This window comes from Seriola aureovittata, chromosome 6 (assembly GCF_021018895.1).
Source record: "Seriola aureovittata isolate HTS-2021-v1 ecotype China chromosome 6, ASM2101889v1, whole genome shotgun sequence".
NCBI classification, from domain to species: Eukaryota; Metazoa; Chordata; class Actinopteri; order Carangiformes; family Carangidae; genus Seriola; species Seriola aureovittata.
In genome coordinates this window covers 7,261,727-7,287,904 of record NC_079369.1, presented here as the reverse complement: position 1 = coordinate 7,287,904, position 26,178 = coordinate 7,261,727, and the positions used below count along the sequence as shown (strand labels likewise).

Here is a 26,178-nt window from a genome sequence, read left to right as displayed (position 1 = left end):
GATTTTTTTTGACCCAACAACCATCCTATTGGATACTGGGATGTGTGCTCCTGTTTTAAAATAATCTTTCCAGGAAACTGTGGAGAACAGATTACTACAGAGTTTGTTTATGTCCCAGATGATGGCTGATCCAGATAGACACACATAATGTCAGGGATCACTGTGCAGTAGTAGCCTGTGTTGGGAAAGCCAGAATTTAAAAAAGATAGTAATTATTGCAGGACTGTTGAAATAGACTTTAATTTTAGTGTATTCGATGGGCTGAACACTGACAACAAATCAGAGCCAGCAGATGGTGCCCTATCCCTACCTACCTCAAACCTGCCTTAAATCCCATAAAATCCTTTAGGCCTCTCACTTATTCAGTAGTATGAACAATGACGTTACAAGTTATGAAATCAGCATTATATTTATGTACCATCTACATCCTCATGTTCCACCTGATCCTTTAATTTCCTGCTGAACTTCATCATTCACATTCAATAGGCTATAACATCACTGTAGGGGACTTTCCAGCTGTGTGGACAGCTGCTGAGCCTTTGCCACTGTATAAAGGAGGTGATATTAACCACTATCACCTAATATCAAAATTCTCCCCTCTCATGCTTATCTAGATTAAAACTGTTCAGCCTCAGCAGTTTGAGTTTAGACCACAACTCACAGCAAATTAACCACCACTAACCTTGTATGACGTGGTTTCATACTTTCACTAGATAAGAGACACTGCACTATTTATTGGTTGCTCGGAAGCTTTTCTTTTGAAAGACCCAATAGCTATACATTGACATTGTTTTTAAGATTCAGTAAGCTTAATTGCACTGTTCAGATGTTTAAGTCTTCACAGGTCAAAAGCAGGCAACATGTGCAACACCATTTTGAATTTTTTGTTCTGTTAACAGTTACCAGGAACAGTTTTTTCCAGCTCAGTCAGTGTCAATACCACAGAAGCTTATCTTTTCATTTCCTCTACATTTAAAAATGTATAAACACGTGTTACACACTGGCATTTGTGTCAGAGATTCCTAAGCATACAGGTGATTTCCATCCTCGTCACAAGTAGTTTCACCTGTGGATATTTTTATAAAACACCCGCCCACTCCACACATTGGCCAATCAGCGTTAAGGACACTCCTGTCTGTCAACCCGGTGACGGACAGGTCCTTGCTTCACTTTCAACGGAACATCAGTACGAGCGAGAAGATCCTGCTGATATATTATTGTTGAAATCTAGTCCAACTTCACAGTGAGAGCTGTATTAAAGTCAGTTTTATCGTGGGCATCTACTGTCCTCGCTATGGCAAAGCAACCCGCGCGACAGAGGAGCCAGCTGCCGAACTGTTACTATGAGGGATACCTGGAGAAGAGGTCGTTCAAAGATAAGGTAACTTGTTAGAGAGGGTCAAAGATTGTATGGCTTATTGACTCTGGGTCTGTATATAACAATTACTCTATTATTTTCATTGTCATTTAATCTGTCAATTTCCTAGATAGATAGATAGATAGATAGATTTTTATTGTCATTCAAACTTTACACAAGGACAAGTGCACAGCAGAATTAAATTGCATTACATCTGGCTCAAGAATATAAGAATACTACGATTATAATAACTTAATTCACAAATATAATTTACAGACAGGTATATTGCACACTGATATTAATTAAATGATTAATGAAGAAACCCTAGTTGACAGCGTCAGATTGGTTCTTTCGTTAAGCAACACTAAAAGATGTTTAATTTACCATCTCATGAGAAAAACAAAAGCAGCAAATCCTCAAAATTGAGAGGCTGGATTGATAAAATGTTCCTTGAGAAGTGACTTAAATGACTGATAAAATACTGATTGTTGTTGTTGTTGTTGTTGTGTGTGTGTGTGTGTGTGTGTGTGTGTGTGTGTGTGTGTAAGAGAGAGACAGAGAGACACAGACAGAAACATGATTCATTGATTTGAAGTTCACCAACTTTAATATGTTTTAAATGTCAGAGCCTTTCAGCACCTAATCGAGCGATAAATTGATCTATGAATTGATCTATGATGTTGTGAAGAGGAGCTCTGCTGTAACATTGTTGACCACTTTTACGAGAAGTTTAACTGTTTCATTCACTCACCTGCACTAGCACGTGATTGATATAACTGCAATGTAATTACATGCTTAATAGTTAAGTGCAGTGGTTTAGCAGCACACTTCAAACACAGCCCCAGGTAGAACAACCAGATAAAGAAAGGTTAAGTGTTGTTTTCCGTGGGCGGAGCCGCCTGTCATTAGATCATACAATGTCGCATAGTTACCTGTTATTAATGTGGACTTTGACCTGAGTTTTCCAGAAGAAAATTAGCATCTGTCAGACTGGTCTGACTGCTTCTCAGCTCTTTGTGCCATAAAGATTAGAGCGAGCCAGGAGCTGAGAGAAAAGTAAAGACGCAAACTGGTGTGGCAGGCTTTGCAAATAATAAATCCTGTGGGCTGTTCTGCCAAGCCCTAAGAGACTGTACACACTCACATGCACACTCACCTGAAACCATGTGAGAGCATGGGGGAAATGTTTTACCTGGGGCACCTCAGGCATATCCAAGATGAGCAGGGGTGCTCAGTTACATCAGGGGTTTGTTTGGCACTAATTTGGGATTCCCCTCTGTACAAACGTATCAATTTTACAGTCCAATACTTTTAAGCTGTTTTGAGTTCAGGTATTACTTGTAACACGCAGCGTCGGCGACACCTTTAGCTCTGAAACAGACAATAGAGATCCTAGACTTTGATTCATCCAAAAGTCCCATTTTACAAGCCTACACACAAATGAATCTGGTGACACAGTTACATTTCTTCCAGGACAAGCACACATTGATTTCAGTTGTAGTTATAAGCACCTGACTCATCAACTCAAATCTGTCTGGGTTTTTTTTCCTGTTTTCTGTGCTCGGTGTGCCGTCTTTCAGTCAGTATGTTTCTATTTTTTGTGTTTGTGCAGACATCCCGGAAACTGTGGACCTGCTTGTGTGGCAACATGCTTTTCTTTTTCAATGAGAAGAGAGACACTAATGTAAGTTATTTTGTCTAATAAATTACACGCATTTGGATGATTATTCCTCAAAAGAAATTCTTGATCAAGCCAACACTTGGGACTTTGTGTGTGTGTGTTTCATCAGTACATAGAGAAACTGGATCTCAGCGGATTGATCTCAGTAACGGACGACAGCAGCCAGGATCGTAAATTACACGCAGCCAGACTCATTCTCAAGATGAAAGATGGAAATGTCAAATTCACTGTGAGGAGAATATATAGAAAATATGTAAGTCATCCTCTCTTTTTTTTCAAAGTAATTCCTCTTATTTCACTGTTTTTCTCTCCGTTGTCTCTCTAGATTCCTAATACAGAAGCTCGTGAGCTATGGAAGGGCTATATCCTCTCTGTGACTGAGGTCTGTGGAGTATAACATTTATCTCACATTTTATTGTCTTATAAAACTTTAAATGTTTAAAATGTGAGTTTCATGAGACACTGATGTTTAGATGCATGAAAATCTGGGCAGATGCTGATGATTTCAGTCCATTTGTACAAATAAATTAAAGGAGAACCTGTGTGTCTCCCTGCAGCTGTCGGTACCCTCCTCTCTCAACCTGCTCCCAGGTCAGATCCACATGCTCAAAGAGGCAGTAGAAAAGGAGAAGGAAAGACTAAAAAATGTCCCTCCACCTGCTGACACCTCCAGTCACTACATCAGCCTCCAAGCAGACATGCCAGCGTGAGTACTGACGAGACACGGAAGTATTGATATTGGCCAATGTAAAGGGCCGACGCCAAGATACAAAAAACGTGACCAAAATTAAAATTTAAGAAAGAGCATTTTGAAATGAAAAGGGTCTTGAGTGGTAAAAAAAGAAAAGAAAGGAATGACTCAATTCAACAAAGACTCATTTGTTTTCTTATGAAAATTTGTGATTTTTTTTTTCAGTGGTTTTACCAAATTCCCAAACTTTTCTAGACAGAGTGGACACATGCATCTGGGTCTCTGCACCTTTACAGTTTATTAAGTTTTCATAGCATTACTGACCAGGCAGAGCTACTGTATCTGCACGTGTGGGGATTTTTAGGTTTTCAGACAAAAATACATATATGAAATGCTCTTTATATATTCTGTTTTTAATTTCATGTTTTATTGGCTGATTCACGGTATGAGCAGCTTTCAGAATTAAAAAAACAAATCTACAGGCTGAGAGCACAGCACGGTCTTTGCTACTTTGAATCTCAGACAAAACTTCACACTTCCTAGTTTTCATGTACATACATGTGTGGTCTGATGTGACGCTTTTTAATGAACTCAATGTTAGATGAATGACGTTTTTCCTTCTGTATCATCTGCAGTTGTTACCACGTCGTGTCCCGTCTGGAGGCAGAGCTGCTGCTTGAGAAAGAGGCCAAGAGAGGAAACCTGCTCCTGAGGCCTCGAAATGACGGGACCTTTGCTGTCACCACCAGACAAGACCATGAGGGGTACATACACACACACACACACAAACACACACACACACACACACACACACACACACACACACACACACACACACACACACACACACACACACACACTATAAAGTGTCGATGTGTTCATTTGTGTCTTCTGGTTGCCTCTTCTTCTCTATCAGCTCTATATTCAAACACTACCGTGTGAATCGTAAACATGAAGGGGGCTTCGTCATTGATGTGGACAATCCTGTAAGTATTAAAACATCTGGTTAAGCTTAAGGTACTTTATACTGTGTGAGCCACAGATAAAAAAAACTTCTGGTCTCTGAGGTGTTAGTCTGTTCGATATATCTGTCATATTAAACTGTTGTCCTTAAAACTAACAATAAGGTAAACTCATATGGCCTTTTTTTTTTTCCAAACTTTTGCAAGGTTTTATTGGAGGCTGAAGTGAGACTTAGATTAAATTTATTATGGGACCTCCTGGAAAAGAGGAGGGTGATTACCAGTAAACACGAGGGTGCAATAAAGATGATACGTCACATGAAGTGGCTTTAATGATGGCTGTCATGACTCACTGCTGGCATAAAATGATGCATGTGTTCAGTGTGTGTGTGTGTGTGTGTGTGCACGCGCACTGGCAAGTTGTTTTCACACCTGATTTCCTTGTTGGCACTAATGACTCACATCAGTAATTAATCTCAATTTCAAACCGTGATGAAAGTTACAAGAATGTTAATACTTATATTGTGGTAATTGAGTCATTTTAGATATGTAGTGCTATTAATATTAAAAACCTGTTTTATTTATTGGATCGTTCACCTGTAGTTAAAAACAGGCTGCTCCCTCTGCAGGTCCCCTGCACCACTCTGCATGATGTGATCAACTATTTAGTCGAGAAAACTGACGGGGTTCTGATTCCTCTCATCATCGAGGAGCCGTATGAAAAAAACATCTGTATGTACAAAAACTGAAGCATTTTCATCCCATGTTCTCCACAAGACTTATGTAAGTTGTGACTTTTTTTCTTTTTTTTTTCCTTTACAGCTTTCATTTGGTCTGATAATGAAAATGGAGAGAGAAGTGTTCAGCATGCTCCGTCAAACCTTGTCCTACCAAGTGTGCCTCCCAAACCAGGTACTCTTAAGACAAATGATAAGATGTTGTATAATCTTCTATTTTATGTTATAAACTGAGTTAACGTGCTTAAGGGAAAAGCAATACTGTATCTTAAGTGGTTGGTGAGTTTAGTTATCGTGTAGAGACGGAGTTGCATTGTTTGTCCTCTTACCCACACCCACACAATCACTCATGGTTTGCTTGCCTTTACGTCAGACACAGACAGGTAGAAATTCTTTGGTTTTTTTTTTTGCGGTTTGGATTCAAGCAAACAAAGACTGAATGTCTGGGCTTGTGGCCCCTTAAAACAATGCATTGTCTGCTTAAGACGTCTCTTCACACATTGCTTGGGTATACTGGACCTGACTAGTTAAACCAAAGTGGTGGATCAACCGATCTGAAAGACCAGCTGAGCATTACTGCTTGCGTTGGGCACTGTGACAGCAGTTGTTGTTTACCTCTGTCATTGTATTTTCAACCCTTTAATTTGTTATACAGTTGCTCCAAGAATACCGACTCCTGAACCAGTACCAGCACTAGTTATAGAAGAGGATTCGTGTCTATATGAAATGAGTGAGTAATTCTAGCAGTCCTATCAATCAGCCAATCTGACATTCCTGACATTTGATCTTCTGTCTTGCATAACTGAAACAGGTAGGACTTCATTTTTTCCATGGCTGCTACTAACTAATGTCTGTGTTCAAACAGTGGAGAAAGACATAGAGTCCGAGGATTCCTCAGCCACGTCAGGTGAGTCCATCTGTCTGAGCTTTCCATCTCAGAATACTCCCTTTACCCGCTGCACGGCTTCATTTTTAATTTTCTTTTTATGTCCTTTAGAGCTAGATAAGAAAACTCCAAAGAAAGCAATCCTGCCTCCGACTCCTGCTCCTCGCAAATTGACCCTCAGTACATCACCCTCGTCCTCTTCCTCCTCCACAAAGTCTGAGCTGAGACTGAGAACCCACTCAGACCCTCTAGCACAGAGTAAGTCCACATGTAGACCTTTACCTTCTTTAGACAATAAGTTGTGCAGATAAATTTGTGTTCTCAATTCATATTTTCCTGTTATGTCATTTTACTTTCTTGCCATAATACTGAAGCTCATCGACAGTCTGATATGCTCTATTCCCTCTCACAGCAATAACAGAGCTGAAACTAAAGTTGGAACAAAAGGCAAAGTGTGAACAGTGACCTCTCCTAGTGGGAGTCTGTTAAAGCCATCACCATCTGTGAAACAGTGCCTCAGCAGCTGACTCGCACCAGTGCAGAGCCAACCTCCCAGTCTGTCCCTGCAAGACGAACCAACGCACGGGAACAGAGATAAGCTGTTTCTACATGAACAACCTCTTCCTCCTCTGAGTCGATGCTCTGCTCCTCCTCTTCACTGGCTGCTGGTCAGCAGTAAAGCCACTCTGAAGATTAACGCTTTATTGATTGAACCTTCCCTTACACTCATTAGCGCATTAATCGACTGTAAAGAGGGATGTACGTGTCACTTTATCTTCACTGTGTCTCTTGTACATTTTGCACATTTACCGTTGACAGTGGTGTGCATTTTCTTAATCAATTTTCTATATCAGTGTTGTTTTTGTCCAATTTGTCATTTTCAATTGTATAATTTTATATATTTTTTAAATGTATCTAGTGACTATGCTCTGCCTTTACAGGCATGTGATATATGTATATATGTGTGTGTGTGTGTGTATATATATATATATATATATATATATATATATATATATATATACACATGTATATTACAGGGACGGCTGGTATAAATGGGCTAACAGGGCCCCCCCTTATCTTTTGCAAAAAGATGAGAAATTGTAAAAAAACAAAAAACAAAACAACAACAACAAAGAAAACATAAGAACAGATTGTTTTCTTATTTTGGTGGACACTAGAGCAGGAAAAGCATCAATGTCATAAGAAAAACAAGGGATATAGTTGAACGGGCTTATTTTTACAGCCCAAACACATTAACATCAACTACAATTTATCTTCGTAGTGTCAACTGTCGTGGCACGGCCCCTTTGATTTACTGATGATTTGGGCTAAATTCATTGAGACCACAGGCCACAGGCTTTTGACCAATGACGGCACAGCGAGCGGCTTCTGTAGCACCTGCTGTAGAGTGGCGAGGGAGAGGCGCGAGAGAGGCGCGTGACCGTGGGAATGGCGGGTGTTAGCATGAACGAAGTGGATTGTTTACTTTCTCATCCATTTTCTTCAATGTCTTCGGAGGAAACATTGGAATTGAAGAGACTGGGGGCACATCGTCCAAACGATCTTCAAATAACACAAAAAGACAAACCACAAAATCGTAAGTTTTCAGTTACTTGGTACCAACGTAAAGGACTGGCTAACGGCAAGTGTAGCTAAGAATTCACTTTTTCTGTTTTCCATGCTTGCTCTTTGGAGGACACACGGCTCGGACCCAGCAAGGAATTGTGGACTTGAAACATTTATCTGACAAAATTAGAAAACGTGTGTAGCACAAGTCATATTGTTAAATTGCGTAAAGCTTTCAGTGTTGGGAAAAGTTAACAACAACTCGATGAGGGCCATCTGGTTAAGAAAAACAGGCATTTGCTAGCTTTGGATTGTGGGCTAATAAATTTTGTGGGGCACGCGAGCTAGCTCTGCTGCGGTCAGACGACTCTGACCAGTTAGCTGATCATCTGTCAAACAAGACTAGCTAAAACGAATTACCTGATTGTATGTTAACTGTTTATGAACAAAAACTGGCTGATGAAATATCGCACGCACTATTTGTATATACTTTATATAAGTTTTTTTGTATTGTAAAACACTGTTGCTGCTGTAACTAGGTATCTCGGAAGTGATGCTGTTAGGGTTAGATTCAAGCGTGAACTATTGATGAGTATAATGCATCGTTACCCCATCCATCCAATATCACAACCAGCCGTCACTGTATATATATATATATGTGTGTGTGTATATATATATATGTATATGAAAAACAAAATGTACTACTGCCTCTCTCCCAGCCACATCAAAAATTAGCGGTTGGCTAAAGTAAACCCTGTTTGTGAATATATATATATATATATATACATTTGTTTTTCAGCGAAGTGAAATTCACTTTAGTATCTTTGATTGCTTTAATTCTTCAAATCAGACCCATGAACAAGTGACTTTAAGTATGTTCAATGCAGCACTTAGAAACCTGTCTATCTATTTTATGATGTTCTGTGCATGTACTTTTTGTTGCACTTTTTTTTTTTTTTACACTTCTTGTAAATGACATCCATGAACAAAGTGCTCTCACTCCTTTATTACCTCAATGACTGATACATTATAGTGGAAAAATTAAACTATTTACAATAAATTGTGACATTTTGTCAGCATGTGAAATAAAGTTAACATAATTCTCAGCTGAAAGCTTCTTTAAAGCATTGCAGGCTACAGTTATTCAGGAGATGCATTCAGAGGAAGCAACATGGCAAAGCAAGACTGTTACCATGTGTAATGTATGACAAGGACGCTACTCAGAGGTCGGGTGGTGCACAAATAAGGACTTCATAACACCAGTAAACAGTTTCCAGAGTTCACTTTTGTTTCTCACCCAGGTGGATCCAAAACCTGCCTAACTCTCACACCACAGTTTGTTAGCTGGAGCTACTGGCTAGCTATTTGTTATATTTGGACTACAGACAGCCCACTACTCATAACAGGATCTCTCTGCAGCAAATTAAGTGGCGTTATTAGGGATAGGACACATACATACTATACATACAAGCATTAGGGTGCAGTCAGGTGAATAAAATGTATACAGTACAGTCATTTCCAAAATCCTGAAGCCATGTCTTGAAGGCTCTATGACTCCACTACAAGACGTTAATTTGAGGAAAACTTCCTCTCTCTGTGCAGAGTCTGGCTGTCAGATGAAGCCCAACACTGACTCTAATGTAAAACTAACAGAACCTCAGCAGGAGGCTAAAGGACCCAGTTTCTTGCACGCAGATTGTAGGTCCTGACTACAAAGTGAAAACACTGTTAAGTCTGCATGCCCAAGAATTCAAATACAACACCCCTAATATGTGCTGTTCATTTCTTATGAGCCATGAGCCACTGGCAAAGTAGAGTTTAATAAATTCTGATTCAGTAATAAACTACATTCTATTGAGTAGCACTGTAGCACTAGGAGCAAGTTGTTATTTTGGTTAGATAGGTTGGTTGATGAATAGAGGCAGATTCAGTAGGTGATAATTACCACTAAGCTACGATACAACCAGGTTATACTGACACTGACACAATACATTGTTTTAAATTGAAATAGTGAGACCATTTCTTGCTGTGAAATATTCGCATGTTGGTACTGATCACCCGATTTAGCCAATCAGGTTGGAAATGACAAGGAAGGCACAGGGAGAGTGCGGACAGTACAGGGCTTGACCCTGCACCTGCAGCTGATCTGCATGACAGTACGGCTGACAGTTTTGGTGATGGAAAGGAAGGAAGGAAGGAAGGGCAGCGGCCAGCGCTAAATCTTTGCTCTAGCAGCAGTGGGACAGTGCTAAATGAATGTGTAGAGAGAGGAAAACTAGCAAGACTACACCTAACGTGTCCCAAGCAATCACAACAGCCAGAGTCATACATCTGAAGAATTCTGTCACTGAGGGCGCTGATGACTCGTGTGTTCCCAAAAACATTTTTTGTTGTCATGCAACACAGACGTGAGGAACAAGCTGAACCATCATACTCTAGTGATGTAACTCTTCCATGATGGCTTTGACCGCAGTCAGGGCAGAGGAGATTCTGCGGCGGGTGACTGCGATTGGGCAGAGCTGGCAAGTGTCCAGCTCTATGAGGTGGATGGATCTAGGTGAGGCTGGCGTTGGAGCTGCTGGTGCCGCTGTTCTTCCTCTGGCCGCTTTGCACTACACTGGGAACCTGCAGGCCTGTCACTACTGAGAAACTGCCATTCCACACCTGCAGGGGGCAGCACATTGACAGCCAGTTCATAAACAGAAAGGTCACAGCACACTCCTTTAGATGACAGACATTTTTAAAGAGACATTTCTCACCATGAAAGCTGGTATAAGTGGCTGCTGGAACTTGGTTTTGAAGGTGTGCATCAGCTGCTTGGTTTTGGCGTTGTAGAAAGACAGTACACCTGGAGAAAATAAAGAAGGCAAATCACACATATTTACTATATTAAAGTAGGGCTGCAACTGATGTGTTTTTTATTGTTGATTTATCTGCCAATTATTTTCTTAAATAATCAATTAATCATTTAGTTTATTATAAAAACAGTGGAAATTGTCAATTTCAAGAGCTCAGAAGTGATGTGAATATCTTACCTTCATCATAGTTGACGTAGACTCCTATACTGCTTGGGATCGGACAGTCCAGTGTTCGAGCCTTGTTGTTGTGCTTGGCTGTGAGGCTCTGCTGCAGCCAGTTGTTCAGGTGGATGCACCAGGAGGCGCTGCTTTTCCCCAGCTGGTCAAATCGGCCAAGGCTCCGCAGGGCTACCCCGACAGCGAAGGCCTTGCTTTCTTTGTCAAACCGCACTTCCCAGTACTGCTGGCCAGCGTCAATCATGGTGTCAGCTGTAATGAGACATAAGCCAAGGTAATACCAGTTGCAGTATCAATATTGAGTAGGCTGAGAGTTGTGGTTACATAACATTTTTAAAAAGGTATCACTTAACCTTTTCCACTTTTAACTCAGATCTGAATGTTTAATGTTACTCAACAATTTACACTTTAGTTATTTTGCTCCACCCAGTGAAGTTGAACCTCGAGCAGTGAAATAATTTATACTTTCAGAATAGCTCTGTTTCAAATAAATGTACAGCTGTAACTCCAGTCTGAGTTTTACTTGTACCTTGAGCGTATCCTTACCCAGCACTGTGTAGGACTCTGCTGTAAACCTGTCTCTGCCTGGACGGGCCGTCGGTGCTCTCTTAGGAGACATCAGGGCCGACCTGATCATAGACAGAGAGATGGTAGAGACTGTCAACGATTTATATTTCTGAGATGTATTCATAATGACAGTAAGTGACATGACCACAGGCCTTATGTGTGTTTTTTTTAGACCCCTGTTTATAGTCACATGCTTTTTTTGAAGTTCACATTTATACAAACCTGGCTGGAGAGTGCATCGGGGAGTTGGTGCGGTTCTTCTCCTTGCGGATGTCCTGTATCTTTCCTCCGCTGCTGTCCCATTCCACACTCAAGTCCTCCACCTTCAGGTTTTGGTGAGCCGAAGTAGAGTCCAGTTTGAAGGTGAAGGCTGAAAAAAGAAAAGGTGGCAGACTTTTTATTAACAGACTGAAAAATGGTATATTATATATCACACAATCCAATATTCTTTTCTCATTAAAACTAGTAAAACACCCTAAATAGCCACGTCCCACTGTGAATAAGTCTGCTTTACGTCTTGTATTCTCACCGTGGGTTTCTAGTGTGACCGGCTCGGAGAACTCTCCTGCCACAGCCTTGTTACACGCTCTCACTCTGAACGTCATGTAGCGGGTGTCAAAGCGCAGACCTGAGAGTAAAAAAACATAAGCGTCCATTATGAGTCAGCTTCATCAAAGTTCAGACAACAAATGCCACAAATCTCCTCAAAGTCCTGCTCCTACCCATCAGTGTGTGATCTAGCTCTCGTATCCCCTCCACCACCATCCAGGGGTAGTCCTCTCTGATGCGTGGCGGACCCTCGTGATTTGTCCGTCGATGTTCCAGTATGTAGTGGTCTATCTTATTGTCAGGCTCCGGTAGGGTCCACACTATAGTCACTGTGTTGTCACACACCTGGCACTCTGACACCTGGATCTCTGGAGTGGCGGGAACTGAACGTGCAAGAGAAGAAACAGCATTTCTGTTATGAGGGACATCCAAAATCAGTTTCAGTGCTTCACTGCAGAAACTGATGTGTGAAATATTAATTAAAGAGCAGATTTTGAAATCCTTCCCTTTTATAGGCTTCATATATTGTTACTGTTGTGTTTATCATGTCTGGTTGTTTGTATGAAAATTTCAACAAATAACTGATCACAAAAATGAAGTGAGCTGCCACATGGAACAAGGGAACTGCTGTATTTTTTAAAAATGTTTTACTACTTGGGGGCAGAATAACTCAAAGACACCTGACCGAGCCTTGTATAGTTTCATCTTGTACGATGCTATGGCGACCATGTTAGCACACAATTGTCCATTTACACATCGAGAAGACACAAGGCAACATTTAGAAGAGTCGTGTTCAGTGTTTGCTGCTAGAGAGCTGGTTTTTGCTGGAAACAGCTGCTCTCAAAATGAAACCGAGCCCTTCAGTAAATACAGGGGCTGTAAAACCACACCCGCTCCCTAAAGAGGTTAACAAGCCACAGACATCTGCAAAATTGTGTCATAACTCTCTGTGGTTCATCGCTGTGAGTGACCCCCTTTCTGAATACGTGTCATTTGATTAATAAATACTGAGAAGTGTAGCACCTCAAAACCAGACCAACAGGCAGCACAGAGCAAGTGTATTGTCTTAAATAAAGTGCAACACGGGAGTTAAAAACAAAGGCCCTGACTGTATAACCAAAGCATTCAAATGTTAATGCCTGTGTGTGGTCACAACTGATTTATTAAAACAGATTTATCTACTAAAGACTATATTAACCAGCATTTGTTGACTTTTCTTTTTGAACACTGGTTTAAAATATCACAACATAGTCAAAAGTAAAAGTAAAGAGGCATTTTCAGCTAAATGTACTTAAAGCACTGTAGAATGGCCAATTTCATTGTGTTGTATATAGATCATATTCCTGGATTATTATTATGAAGAGATGATGTTTTCACCTGTGTTTGTTTGTTTGTTTTGAATGCAAAAAGCACTAAACTGATTTGCACCAAACTTGATGGAGGAATGGTGGTGATCTGGTTAAAGGGGCAGATCCAGGAATTATTTTTTATTTTTTATTTTTTTAAATCACTTTGGTCAATTTCTCAGGAAATAATTTTTGGCTCTTGATGTAAAAAATACACATATTTATGTTGTTGAGATGTATAACTATGTACAATTTGTTGCAGATCCAGATAAAAATCCAGATCTGGTGGAAGAAAGTATTTGGCCTTGGCGGAGGTATGTGCTCTACTGAGTGCCATTGTAGTTACTGATGAACTGATGTGCAAACAGCATTTTACTGTTACAAGTGGTCGAGGTGGAGCTGATTTAAACTACCTCGTATGAATTGTTTGGGGTACTGTTACAGATTGAGCTGCCAGTCTTATAAGATGATTCTGCAACGTACCATTATTTTGATTAAAAAAAAGGGGAAAACTGTGTATCTTGAATTAAGTTTAAGGTGCATTGCTGAAACTTACTTTAAGGGGAAAAGAAAAGAACTTAAACAAATTGATTTGCATTAAAAACAGGCTTAATGTTACTTTTAATGCTTTTTTCACTATAGGAAAACTTGGTCTCAAATATGGAATAAGATTACTTGAGACAGAGGGGGTTTATGCAAAGAAAATATGTTTTTTCTCTTTGTAGGTTTCTCTTTAATTAGTAAAGTATCTACAAACTACAGCTGTTAAATAAATGTAGTGGATCAAAAGACACGATAATTCCCACTGAAATGTGCAGTATAAAGTAGCATGAAATGGAGAAATGGAAAAAATGCAGTATTGGTGTAAATCCACAGTTACATTACAATGTCTGCAAAATCTCTCATTTCTATCTGTCTTTGCATTAAAAGTAGAGCAGACCTGGGAGAAACTTGAGGCCCTGCAACATCTCCCTCTCCTGGCTGAAATCCACCATCAAGTGACTCATGTTGTCACTGGCTTTAGCCTTGAGGGAGAGGCGAAAGGCTGGAGCCATTGTCACGCTGCAGACAAAGAGACACACAGAGAGGCACAAACACACGGGATGGAAACAAGCAAGGTCGATTATTCAACTGAATCAGAGGGAAAAAACAGGTGAGTCTAGTACTGCAAACTAAGAAAACGCCACTAGCTAGACTTCTGCTACTACCACTGAACTCATCACCCTAACCCACACTTAAAAAGCGGAGCTAGAGAGGGAACAACACTCATCCAGGGAGGAGCTGACACAGGATGGTACAGACTTTAGAAGACAGTGGGAAACACAGAGACAAAAGACTCTCGAGTGGAACGTTTTCCATAGTGCTTATTGTCTACAGAGTGGGTGTGGTGGCTACGTGTTTCAATGCATGCATGCTACATTATGACACAGCTCATTGGTTACAGGAGGCTATGACAAAAGGGAAGCAATGGATGGCTGAGTACTATACCTATCCTTAATGTCTTTGGCCGCCTGGAGAGGAGAAGCAGAGAGGGAAAGGAAAAGGAGAAAGGAGAGATACGGAGCGAAGAGAAAACTGAGTTGTAGCCCATCATGTTGTCATTTGACACAAAAAAGTCGCAGGTGGCTGTGTTAAAATATCTGGTAGTATGACAACACAAGAAGGACAGATTAAATCATAAATATGGACACTGAAGTTCATCATTAATCATTAAAAATGCAGTCATAAACAGCGAGCAGGGGAACATGGCAGCGGCAGCATTACAGCAGCAGAAGAGTCGGTCAGTTACCTGAGTGAAGCCGTCCGTCTCAGAGGAGCACAGCGTCTGGTTGGCCAGCTCCATCAGCTCCTCTGAACTCTCCAGGGCTTTGGAGCAGGCGCTCAGCTGACTCTGAACAAAATATCATGTCACAGTCAAACAGAGTACGGTATCTGCAAACTCTCACACATTTGTCTTCAGTATAATGGGACTATTATGTTCTCTGCAAAGGCTATGGAGTTAGCTGCATCATTTGATAGTCATGGCTGTGTCCTGAGACTACAGAGTGCTGGATGCATGTACCAAAGATCAAGAAGTCATTTTTAAGTATATTGAGAAGAATTTAAAATAACAGCCTATTTCATTAAAGCAGGGTTGAAACGACAGTTATAAAAAATACTACACAGAAAAATCAGCTCTTTAGTGACAGAACTTTGAAATCAACAAGATTATTTTAGAGATTATTTGCCACAAAAAAATTACAATATTAAGAGTTAATTTCCAAACTATTATATTTTTAATCAGAGTTTTGAAAACAGCTTTTTAGTTTTTAGTCAGACGCTAAAATGCATCATTCATTCGGTGTTCATGTTGTGGCAAGATACATATGATACAGAATAAAGAGTTCAAGTCGCAAAATGTGCCGGTGATACATTTCCTGTTCACATTTTGTCAAATGACCACAAAAAAAAAAAAAAAAAAAAATCAACCACAGCTTGAGTACTTCAGACTGAAAAGGTGTTTCATTTTGTTCTACAAAAGCTGAAATAAGAACATCTTACAAATATTCATTCTAAAATACATTTGCTGTTATTTTGTGAATTAAAATGCAGAAACATCAGTAGTTACCTGCAGCTCATATGTGCGGCTGGCTCTCTCCTGCTTGATGCGTGTCAACATGTTTTCCTTCATCTCGTCCAGAACTGAGTGGAGGTTGGTGAACTCGGACTGCAGGTCCTCCTGCACTCGGCTGGAGTTTGCCTAGTGTCACAAAAAATGAGCAAGAAAACTGGATGAATACATGGACAGAGGAAAACTGACAAACTTTGGATTAAAATGAAGAAGATCTTAGTTCAGCAGTGTGTGCATTTGTACCTCCAAATTGTCGAGACTCTGTTTGAGAGTGCAGATGAAGTTTGAAATCTCCTCATTCTTCACGGCCAGCGTGTGGGTGATCTTACGCAGAGATTCCTGAAGAGCAGACAAAAAAATTCAACATTTTGTTACAGTTATGCCTGGAAAAAGACAAAGTCTGACCCTTTTAGACTGAAAAAGGGAAGAGCATGTAGTTTCATATTCTCCATCAGTGACTCCAAAGCTTGTGGCACAGAGGGCTGAATCACTGCAGGTTTCTCTACCAACCAAACATTACACCAGCTCTATTGAAGTGGTACTAATCAGTGTTTGGTTGAGGACACGAGCAGCTTTAGGCTTTCAGCTCCCTTTTATACATGATTAAACCCTTGTTCTTCAGACTGGATCAGAGAGGACTAGCTTCTGAACGCAGGGAAGGAGGACACTTCACGGGCGGAAGGATGCGCATTTTTAATTGAATCATGCAGCTCCAGGACGATTGAAGAGCCGACTCCAAGAGGACTGGACCCACACTGGGTCGATTATTATACAAATTACACCTCTGATATGTTACCACTCCCGTCGTATTTCCTCTCACGCTGTCTATCTCACAGTGAAAAGCCCATTCATATTCATACTGTAGGACTGTGTAATGTTTGTTGAAGCGAGAGGAGCTGCGCCAAGCCCCCACCCCCCTCCCTTCCAGTCCGCGACTGTTACGCCGATCCATCGATATGACAAAGTGGTCGATGGCTTGACCAAGATAAAGCTCACCTTCAACCGGACAAACACTGATTAAAATAAATAACGCGACTGTCAAGTACGAGGCTGCACTGCATCCACAAACTCCCCAATTTTGCAGCGTCTCCCCCTCCTTCCTTTGTACACTACGCCCTGAAACGGCTTCCCCCCACTAGAGACACCTGTTTCTCCCGCTCCGGCTCACCTTCTGGTCCCCCATCTCGCCGCACAGATGCACCGGCGCCGCTCGAGCCGCAAACACCGCCGGTATTTCTCCTCCGTCCCCCGGTTTTTGGTTTAGTAGCACGGCAGAGCTGGTACTGATGCTGCCGGGGTGCAATGCATCTTCGCACGGACACCAACCACCAACGCCTTTGGGCCGTAGTGCGTACAGCGCATGCGGCAGATGAGGATTCTGGGTAGTGGTGTTTCTGTTGTGTGAGTGAATAATGCTGCCTTCAGGTACTGTTGGACCAGACTGATAATAATTTTTAAAAGTTATATAAACCAGATTTTAAACAATAATATAGCAGCATTATTTTCTGTGTAAAGATATAGTGGAATAAAGGCCTTCTGAGTAAAAGATGAATCCGGTGTCTGGTACGGCGGCGCGTGCATGATAGTGCACGTATGCGAGAGTCCCCACCTGTTGGTCTTCCCTACATTTACAAACACACAGGGAGCGACCACGTGCATGATGCAGTTCAGCGTCCAGGTGAAAGCCACTGTTCACAATTTCCTCCTTTCAAGAAACCACGTTTTTATCTAAATAATAATAATACTAGTTTGGCTACCATGATGGAGAACCTCATGAGCTGCTACAAGGCTCCAGCTTGACCCGGATCTGTTTTTTTTTTTTTTCTTCCCCTCTGTGTGTAAGTAACTTGATGGCTACCTAATATTACCTGTTCTCATTAGCGACTGGCAACAGTACGCATGCTAACGTTAGCTAACTTGCTGTTATTGATATTATGAATTTGTTTGGCACATGTTGCTATAGCTAGCTAGCTTACTGCCAGCATTGCTGGTGTAGCACATCATGGCAACGCTGGTGTAGGTTAATGGTTGCAGTTGGGTTGTTTTTTGTTGGTTTTTGTGTACATGGCTACTTAATTCAGTTGTGCTTCTTGTTGAGTGTTTAGTGGCCACTTTCACTGGGCGTCCCGACAGAGAACTTGAAGGGAGGGTGAGATGCGACCTACAAAGCATTTGTTTTGGTCTGAGATATTGCTGCACATCTAGTGGCAGTGAGATCTACAGAACCTTAAAAACTTCTTCTTCTTTTTTCAAGTTTATCAATACCTTATTAATAATATATTTTGTTTGGCTGAAGAGTTAAGATTGCGTTTTAGGTATACTTCATAGACTGTACGTAAAAAGGTATAATTGTAAAAAGACACTATGACAGCACTAACCAAACAAAACTTTGTGATCATGCAATAAATAAAAGACAAGTTAAAACAAATGTAGATATTTTTATGCACTTAGATGTGCTAGCAATGTGCTGAAATATTTTTGATAAAATGCTTCAAGCTCCTGAAACCCTTCCAAGACTGAAATTAATCAGGGTGCAAAATGATTGCCTCTAATTTAAAACTGTTGTGTCTCTCATGAAGAGTTCTTCAAACATTTCTTCTTTACTTTACTTTTCATTACCATGTAGCAATTCTGAATTTGTCCTGGACCTTTGCTGGTGGTATAAAGGTAGTTCAATAAATTAATATCACACAGCTACATATCCAGGCAGCGTCCAAGTAAATATTCTTAAGAGGATTTGTTAGATAATGGACCAGAACAGTATCCATGACAGGAATGTATAACTCCTGGTTATTTCCCTATCCTGACATAACTTATTCAGCATCTGCATCCATCCACATAAATAATACATTTACTCAAGTACTGTTCTTCATTTTGAGGTATTTGTATTTTACTTTCATTTTATGCGACTATATACTTCAATCTAAGACATTTCAGACAGAAATATCTTTTTACACCTACATTTATCTGAAAGATATATTTATTTGTTACATGTCAGATTAAAATTTTACATGAAGAAACAAATGAAATAAGGTCATAAAATACAACATTAAGATTAAACTGGTAGCTCACTGGTGGCTTGTGACCCTTTTACTTTTTATACTTTGTATACTAACTTTTTTTGTTATTGCTTTCTACTCATATTTATTATATATATTATATGTATTTGAAATAACAGACTTTTACTTGTAACAGAGTATTTTACATTTAAAATACTCTTTTGTAGTATTGCTATACTTTTACTTAAAGGATCTGAATACTTTTTCCAACACTGGTAGTTAATAAGAATACCAGTATATTTAGCAAGGCGGTATTGATTTCCTGTCTGATGGTTTTCTGAAAGTGTAGAAAATCCTGTATCATTATTACATGGCAAATGTTTTTAAATATTACTTTGATGAAACAGTATAACTTTATCTGGAGTATTTTCTAAATAATGGTGGAATAACTAGTAAAAGGGAAGCCAAAACTCTGCTCACAAGATCCAAGAGTGATGACAATACGAATGTGTTCTGTGGATGTAAAAAATAGAGCATTTGTGTTTTTAATTACAAATCTTTGTCACTACAACACAAGTATTTATATTGTAACCAAATATGTAGAATAATACGTTTTGCTTTTGTGGCAAAGCTGGAATTGTGATAATAATGAACCAAAAACACACTGAAAATGTGCAACAAGTTACATGTTTCAGTGCCCTGTCAAATCTATTGTATGTAAACCACTGTCTTACTAAACAAATAATTTTACATAGTTTCTCTATGTATAATCTAAGACAGGACCTACTTTCAGGCTTGATGTGAAAAATCTTGAGGTTTCAGAAGCGATACACCGCCTGTAAACTTGAGATGTTTCATCTTGGCCTTTTCTTTACTTCACATACAATCAAATACAAAACACAGTCACTTATTATGCCACAACCACTGACTTAAAGGAAATTAAAGGCAGGTTTATAGCAGACAGAGTAAATCATTACAACATAACAGCATCATCTCATCTCTCCTGCATGAAGCTATACTGTAAGAAATATTATTATTATTGTCCCTGATCTCTGCTGTCTCAATTATTATATTATATTATGCCCATTATTTTATAGGTTGTGGTTGGAAATTGAAAGCTCTACCCCATCATACTTAGTTGTGTCTTGTCACCGGAAGCATATTGCTCCTTTTCTAGTAAGACACCGTGGGGACATGGTGAAATGCGTTTTCGCACCCTTGCACCAAAACCCACAAGGGTTTCATAAACCCCTCATATCGTCGTGTGCCCTGTTTTGTTTTTCACAGCAAGTCAGCACATGTATATTTATCTCAATGAGGAATTAGCTGTCTGACATCAATCTGCAGAAGTGTACAGGATGTAGGCTATGCATAGCAGTGGGGTAGCAATCGCAGGCCGTTTTGATGTCTTTCTGTTATGGAACAGCAGCGCTTTAATGTTTGATCTCCCTTGTCTTTTTCCAAGCCTACATTATTTTCATCTTTGGTTTCTGAATATACAACTTGCACTACAGTCAGCACCTTCTGTGAAAGCAACTCATTTTCATGGTACATTGATAGAAAACCCCTCCTCCCACCCACACACACACACACACACACACACAACACACACACACACACACAGGTTTCATGTCTACAGCTCTGTCAGATGTGCAGAAGGCAGGCAGCAGAGACAGGATGAGTTAAAAGAAGACCACCTCGCATATGACACAATGGAAATGAGGCTGAAGCAGTTGGCTCTGGTGCTGTTCACAGGTGAGTGTCCTGACTTGATATTTGACACATTAAGATGTTATTACACTGACAACAAGTATCCATATATGTCTAGCATGATGATGCTGAATGCAGTGATGAATGAACAGACTGAAATTTCACATGTGCAAAGCTACTGTAGAATAAAACACAGTTTCCTGTTTGTAGTTTTTGTTACTGCTGGTGAACAAACCAAAAAATTTTTTAATTTTAATGTATCTATTTATCTATTTACAGTGGCAGCAGCAGCTCTGGGGGGATCAGATCAACAATGTGTGATTGTGGGTACAACGCAAGTAAAAGTTGATTTGGGTTCCTCTCTGACTTTGTGCTGTCTTTTGTTTAAAGACACATATATAAGATTTCGGGTGAGCTGGTATTTTAACCAAGCTGAACCTTCACTGAACAACTCACAGAACATCTCTGAGACGATTGCTGGTGAAAATATCTCCACCCAAGGAGAAACACACTTGACGTTGCAAAATGTTATGCACAATAATAGCGGATGGTACTTTTGCAAAGTCACATCAGAGATTCCCTGTCATACTATTACTTACAGCAATGGAACAGAAGTAGTTATTGGTAAGTATACAGAGTATGCAAACATTTAATAAATGGTTTATAATCAAATATGATGTAGTTGTGAGCAGATGTAAAGTATATTAATGTACTGTATTTTAACTATATATCACCATAACTTCTTCTATGTAGACATTTTTTAAATAATCGTGGCTTTGTTTTACTACATTGTCATTCATTATCGTTTCATAAATCAGCCTCCAATTATCAGTGATCACAGCAGGAGCTATGGTTGCTGACAAATGCTTTCAATACTACATTATAGTGGCTTATAAACCATTTTATCTGTTTATATGCTGTATAGAAAATGCAGAGCTTTTATTATTATTTTATTAATGTTTTATTGTTATTATATTCATAAATATTGGAAATACTCTGGCTTGCCAAGACCTAACAAATGCTTGTTAAAGTATCGTTTTTTCCTCCGTCACAGCGCAGAGCTTGGAAAAAACAACGTACCCGTCACTATTAACGAGTAAACAAGGTGTGTGTGTGTGTGTGTGTCTGTGTGAGTTAGTTTGTGTGTGTGCGTGTGTGTGTGTGGATGCATACCCATGAACAATAATGCACCATGTATTTTTAGGACCCAGCACAGTCTGAGCTTGGTCCTTAAACTTTTCACCTCAATATTCAAAATATATCTGGTGGCAGGAAGTGTAGATTTTCCGCTGAACTGACAGGTTTTGAAGTCGTGTGTCCACTGGTGGAGGTGATAAGACCGTGGGGGTGAGAGATAAAAACTGGTCATGGGCTTTTCGATCTATTCCTGTGAGGTGTGAACTTCTATGGAAACCACAAAACACTTTAACACTTAACTTTATATTAGCCTCATTCTTGTATGTTGGCCCATTTGTAACCTGAGAACATGTTTTATACAGTATTTACTAAATAACACAAATGTTTTAAAATGAAATTGCGATTATGACTTATAATGGCTTATTAAGGATTAAGGACACATTGGCACAAAATATGATCACATTTCAAGACAAAGTTTTTCTCTTGTCTCTTTTCACAGTGACGCATCAAGAACAATCCCTACTCCCTTTTGCTTGGTGGGTATGGATCGTGTTGGGGGTCTCAGCTTTCATCCTGATGGTCCTGCTGATCACATATACCTTGCTGAGAAAAAGATGCAACAGAAGCGGAGGTACTCTCCTCTTCCTTTAGATAACGATCTTGATCTAATAAGACTACAGCAAACAACATCTATAGATTGTAGATAAGCTCTGTATCTACTGTAGTGTGAAAACTGCTCTGAGAAAAAGAGGGTGAGAGGTAAAGATGAAAATAATCTCACACAACCCAGTAAGATCAAATGTGCTCTAGTTACAGATGGATTCATTTCATTGCAAAGATTTCGCATTTTTTTTGTTTGCCTGTATTTCAACCAAAGGGAAAGGAAACACTTGATATGACAGCAGGTAGTTCTATCTGCCCAAACTGTGGCCGGTGGAAGCAAACTGAGTAAGCAAGAGGTATGTGTGGTTAGACAGCGCAGCGTGAGACGACTTTAGAGTGTCTGTAGGATGAACGAGGCTGCCTCCACCCTCCTGTGTGGTTTAAGCGAGGAAAGTATGAAGACATTAATTTCTAGAACAGACAAGGTCAACTTTTTGCAGGCAGAGCTCAGTGCAGGAAGTGCATACATAAGATCTAGCTACAACCAGCTGACCGGTATTGAGAACTGTGTCAGATATTTACAAAAAAGTAAAGTAAACCACCCACACCGTACCACACATCGCTTTTATTGCTTTGTGTCTCATAAAGACAATTTTACTTGCAATTGCAGCCTATAATTGACATGTAAAATACATTTCCACATAGATTATTGCTGAATTATTTGCTCTTTTAAAGGGATCTGTTTTGTCTTTACTGAAACTCTCACAGATGCATTTGATACTTCTTCAAAAATGAAGAAACCAAAAATATCAAAATATGTGTGAAACGCTCAAATCTTTCACTACTTTTGTCCATAGCTGAAACTATTAGTTGACTAATCGATCGGCAGATTAATAAGCAACTACTTTTATAACTGATTAACTATTTAAGTCATTTAATCATTCTGTGGTTGGAGCTTTAATCGTTTATATCATTGTAAACTGAATATCTTTAGGTATTTGACTGTTGGCTAGAGGAAAAAAATATATTACAAAATGTCAGCTTGAACTTTTTTAGCAGATGATTCGAGAAAATTAATATTGAGAATGTTTGTTAGTTGTCAAAACAGTAGATGATTTTTCTTCTTGTTGTTGCACAGAATTCAAATGTACACTTATCTTCAATTGGACCTGTAATACGACGAGTTAATGTCAGTGATCAAAACAGACATAGATTGCTTTTCTAATTATGTCCGTCGTTATTAAATCCTCACATGCAAAATATTTCAGCCACAATTCACACATCTTCTAAGTGTAAACAGTTCATATTGTCAGTGATCGGGTATTGTCGGACTGCTGAAACTATTGTTAACAGATGACTTTGAAATTCAGTCACCTAGTAACACATTCTTTACTTTTCAGTGCAGTTTATCACGTTGTCATTTATAGCTCACAGCAACTCATTCTCATTTCCGAAACACATTTACACACAGTGATCTGTGAGACATCGCAGGCAGACAACAGACCTCTCTGTAGTAGGAAGTAGTTTACAAGTGAATGACTTTATATACAAAAGATGTTAACCTCATTTTCAACACCTTGTGAATGTTAGAGTTCCTGCAAGACAGTGTAGTTTCTAATTTATATAATTGCCCTGATGAGACAGTGGTCTTTTGTGTATTATAGTTACTGTAAGGTGTTTACTGTGACTACGGGACACACTGAAAATGTGTACACTGTCATTCAGACGCTGTGAATGTAGACGTTTTAGTTGAAACTGATGTTTGGTCCGACTGATATAGTCAGCTGGCTGCTCAACTACACTGTTTGGAAATTAAATGTTAATTAAATTGACACGGTTCTTTTACCATTTAACAATCTGAAGTTTAAAGAGAACTTGAATTTTGGCAGCAGTGATGCACTGAATTCATCGACTTTTGGGGCATGGGTTAAACATTTTTGAGTGACGGCTTTTCATGAGACAAAACAAGTGTTGTGCTGTGAATATAAAATTGATGCAGTGTTTGCATTTCATGTTTTGAGAACATGACATCACAACTGGTGACAGTGATACAGAAAATGTGCTATGGAGAAGAACTGTAATGTGTGGCGCTTCTAATATGGCTGCTGTCGGGCCAGAAAGTGAAATGTGCTTCGGAAAATGTAATAAATTCAACATTGTTTGAGAGGCTCAGCACACGAACAACAATAATATCTGATAATTTAGTTACTTAAATTTTTTTTTTACTCCGAAAATATGTGCCTACATTTCCTGATGGATTTTTAATTTGCAAACGAAGCTTTGTCACCCTAAACTGACAACATAGACTGAATTGAAAACAGTATCTGTGAAACAGATACACAAGAAGTATTACAGCTTTCTGACAATAAATATTTGTCCATATATTAGGCCTATAAGTGGATCAGAGGAGTTTGCTCCAGTTTGAATGATTTGATATTTCAGCAACATGGATGTAATGACAGTAGATAATTAATTCCAAGGTAATTGCAGGCAGTGCCTAATTATGACTATAAATGAAGTAAAATTAATAAACAGGAAAATTACAGGTTATTTACCACTGTCCTGTTATATCAGGTATTTTATCACTGTTTTTAAATGGCTTTCTTTCCAAATATATGTCATTTTCCTTGCTTTACACTGTTACTGTCAAAAATCATTTGCACAGTAATATATAATATATAATTTAAAGGGTCAAACTGTATTTTATCTCACAATTTTTACCCAAATACATTTTATCCCGCTTCAAAGTAAATCTTCAGTGATGGAGGAACATTATGTTACTTTTATCTTTAACCTTTATTTAGTTCCTTTTTAGATGAGGTACATCCTTTGAGGGAATTTAGCCAAGAATGCTTTATAAACAGACAACATAACACTGACACAAATAACATTTTAGATTTAAATTTTTCCCACAACCTAGACGTGGTGTTAATGGCATATTACATAGATGGAGTTTGTATGTAACGACATAAATTCATCATGTGTTCATTCTGCTTTTACTCTTCAATGCATTAGAGGATCCTGTCTATATAAACATGCGTTGTTCTGGGGCAAACAAACAACCATCACCTCGGCCCGGGGCGCAAAACAACCACCTGAAGACATCCCCTTCCTCTGCAGACCTCCAGACCCCGGATAGATACGGCGAAGGCAAACGGAGGCAAAAACCGTGAGGAAGTCACGGAGCTTGTTTATTTAGACACGATTTAGACTTTTCTCCCAAACTGGACATTTGTATCTTATTTTATGTATTTCTTATCCTGTAAAATATATCTTTCATTAGCCGCCAGTAGATGGCAGAAGGTGCACAAGTAAATTTTTAAAAGTTTTTTTTTTTTCTTGTCTTTTTTTTCTTTTCTTTCTTGTTTCGAAATCTTATATTATTTGAATATTTGAAAAAGTTTCCAGCAGTAGTTTAATATGTTAGATAATAAAGTGGCAAATTGTTCTTTTTAGTGTGAAATAGTGATGAGACTAAAATTTTAATGTTTTGAACTGAATGTTTTAAATTAACTGTATGTTTATATTAAAATTTAAAATGCTGAAAAAGCAGTTTTTGTTGTACAGTTTGTAATATTTACATTTTAAATATGTGATGGTAGCATCCACTAATGGATCTGATACAATTTAATTTTACATTTTAAACGTGCGATTAAAACACACACTTGAAAAAAAAAAAACAAGTTGTCCAAACATTATTATTATTATTATTATTCCGTCTCATCTGATTGGCTGCAAAGT

The 26,178-nt window shown here is 39.1% G+C and overlaps 3 protein-coding genes across 9 annotated transcripts; 2 read left to right on the top strand and 1 right to left on the bottom strand.

Annotated features, from left to right (window-relative positions):
* Positions 1–1,166: 1,166 nt before the first annotated feature.
* Positions 1,167–14,309, top strand: LOC130170860 (signal-transducing adaptor protein 2-like). 2 transcript variants are annotated; one of them, XR_008828050.1, is made up of 14 exons: positions 1,167–1,381; positions 2,970–3,041; positions 3,148–3,267; positions 3,364–3,420; positions 3,596–3,744; positions 4,365–4,493; positions 4,646–4,715; positions 5,321–5,423; positions 5,514–5,603; positions 6,084–6,158; positions 6,294–6,335; positions 6,426–6,572; positions 6,727–7,911; positions 13,640–14,309. XR_008828050.1 is itself a non-coding variant. In XM_056378534.1 (13 exons), exons 1-13 carry the CDS (start codon positions 1,295–1,297, stop codon positions 6,777–6,779), a joined length of 1,194 nt encoding a protein of 397 aa, XP_056234509.1. In that variant the 5' UTR covers positions 1,167–1,294; the 3' UTR covers positions 6,780–8,488. The 2 variants fall into 2 exon arrangements, 1 of the variants encoding a protein (XP_056234509.1); XM_056378534.1 differs by lacking the exon at positions 13,640–14,309 and having other exon boundaries at positions 6,727–8,488.
* fsd1 (fibronectin type III and SPRY domain containing 1) lies at positions 8,872–17,313 on the bottom strand. The gene is made up of 13 exons (XM_056378533.1): positions 17,157–17,313; positions 16,232–16,327; positions 15,986–16,117; positions 15,167–15,268; positions 14,866–14,888; positions 14,318–14,439; positions 12,205–12,414; positions 12,012–12,110; positions 11,705–11,852; positions 11,462–11,544; positions 10,916–11,167; positions 10,640–10,728; positions 8,872–10,544 (listed from the first exon to the last, which is right to left on the bottom strand). Exons 1-13 carry the CDS (start codon positions 17,169–17,171, stop codon positions 10,434–10,436), a joined length of 1,482 nt encoding a protein of 493 aa, XP_056234508.1. The 5' UTR covers positions 17,172–17,313; the 3' UTR covers positions 8,872–10,433.
* LOC130170861 (uncharacterized) lies at positions 14,455–26,093 on the top strand. 6 transcript variants are annotated; one of them, XM_056378539.1, is made up of 6 exons: positions 17,463–17,826; positions 20,612–20,742; positions 20,977–21,321; positions 21,752–21,802; positions 22,334–22,465; positions 25,453–26,093. In XM_056378539.1, exons 2-6 carry the CDS (start codon positions 20,700–20,702, stop codon positions 25,608–25,610), a joined length of 729 nt encoding a protein of 242 aa, XP_056234514.1. In that variant the 5' UTR covers positions 17,463–17,826; positions 20,612–20,699; the 3' UTR covers positions 25,611–26,093. The 6 variants fall into 6 exon arrangements, 5 of the variants coding, with proteins under 5 accessions (XP_056234515.1, XP_056234514.1, XP_056234513.1 ...); XM_056378538.1 differs by having other exon boundaries at positions 20,453–20,742; XR_008828051.1 differs by lacking the exon at positions 17,463–17,826 and having other exon boundaries at positions 17,863–20,742; positions 21,757–21,802.
* The last annotated feature ends 85 nt before the right edge of the window (positions 26,094–26,178 follow it).

Coding starts and splice junctions, on each gene's coding strand:
- fsd1 (XM_056378533.1), bottom strand. Junction 12,415..14,317: donor GGGCCTCAAGTTTCTCCCAG/GTCTGCTCTACT, acceptor TTGCACGTTCAG/TTCCCGCCACTCCAGAGATC. Junction 12,111..12,204: donor GCTAGATCACACACTGATGG/GTAGGAGCAGGA, acceptor TTTTACTCTCAG/GTCTGCGCTTTGACACCCGC.
- LOC130170860 (XM_056378534.1), top strand. CDS start 1,295: ATGGCAAAGCAACCCGCGCGACAGAGGAGCCAGCTGCCGAACTGTTAC. Junction 5,424..5,513: donor GCCGTATGAAAAAAACATCT/GTATGTACAAAA, acceptor TTTCCTTTACAG/CTTTCATTTGGTCTGATAAT. Junction 6,573..6,726: donor CTCAGACCCTCTAGCACAGA/GTAAGTCCACAT, acceptor TCCCTCTCACAG/CAATAACAGAGCTGAAACTA.
- LOC130170861 (XM_056378536.1), top strand. CDS start 20,355: ATGCATAGCAGTGGGGTAGCAATCGCAGGCCGTTTTGATGTCTTTCTG. Junction 20,743..20,976: donor GGCTCTGGTGCTGTTCACAG/GTGAGTGTCCTG, acceptor ATCTATTTACAG/TGGCAGCAGCAGCTCTGGGG. Junction 21,322..21,751: donor TGGAACAGAAGTAGTTATTG/GTAAGTATACAG, acceptor CCTCCGTCACAG/CGCAGAGCTTGGAAAAAACA.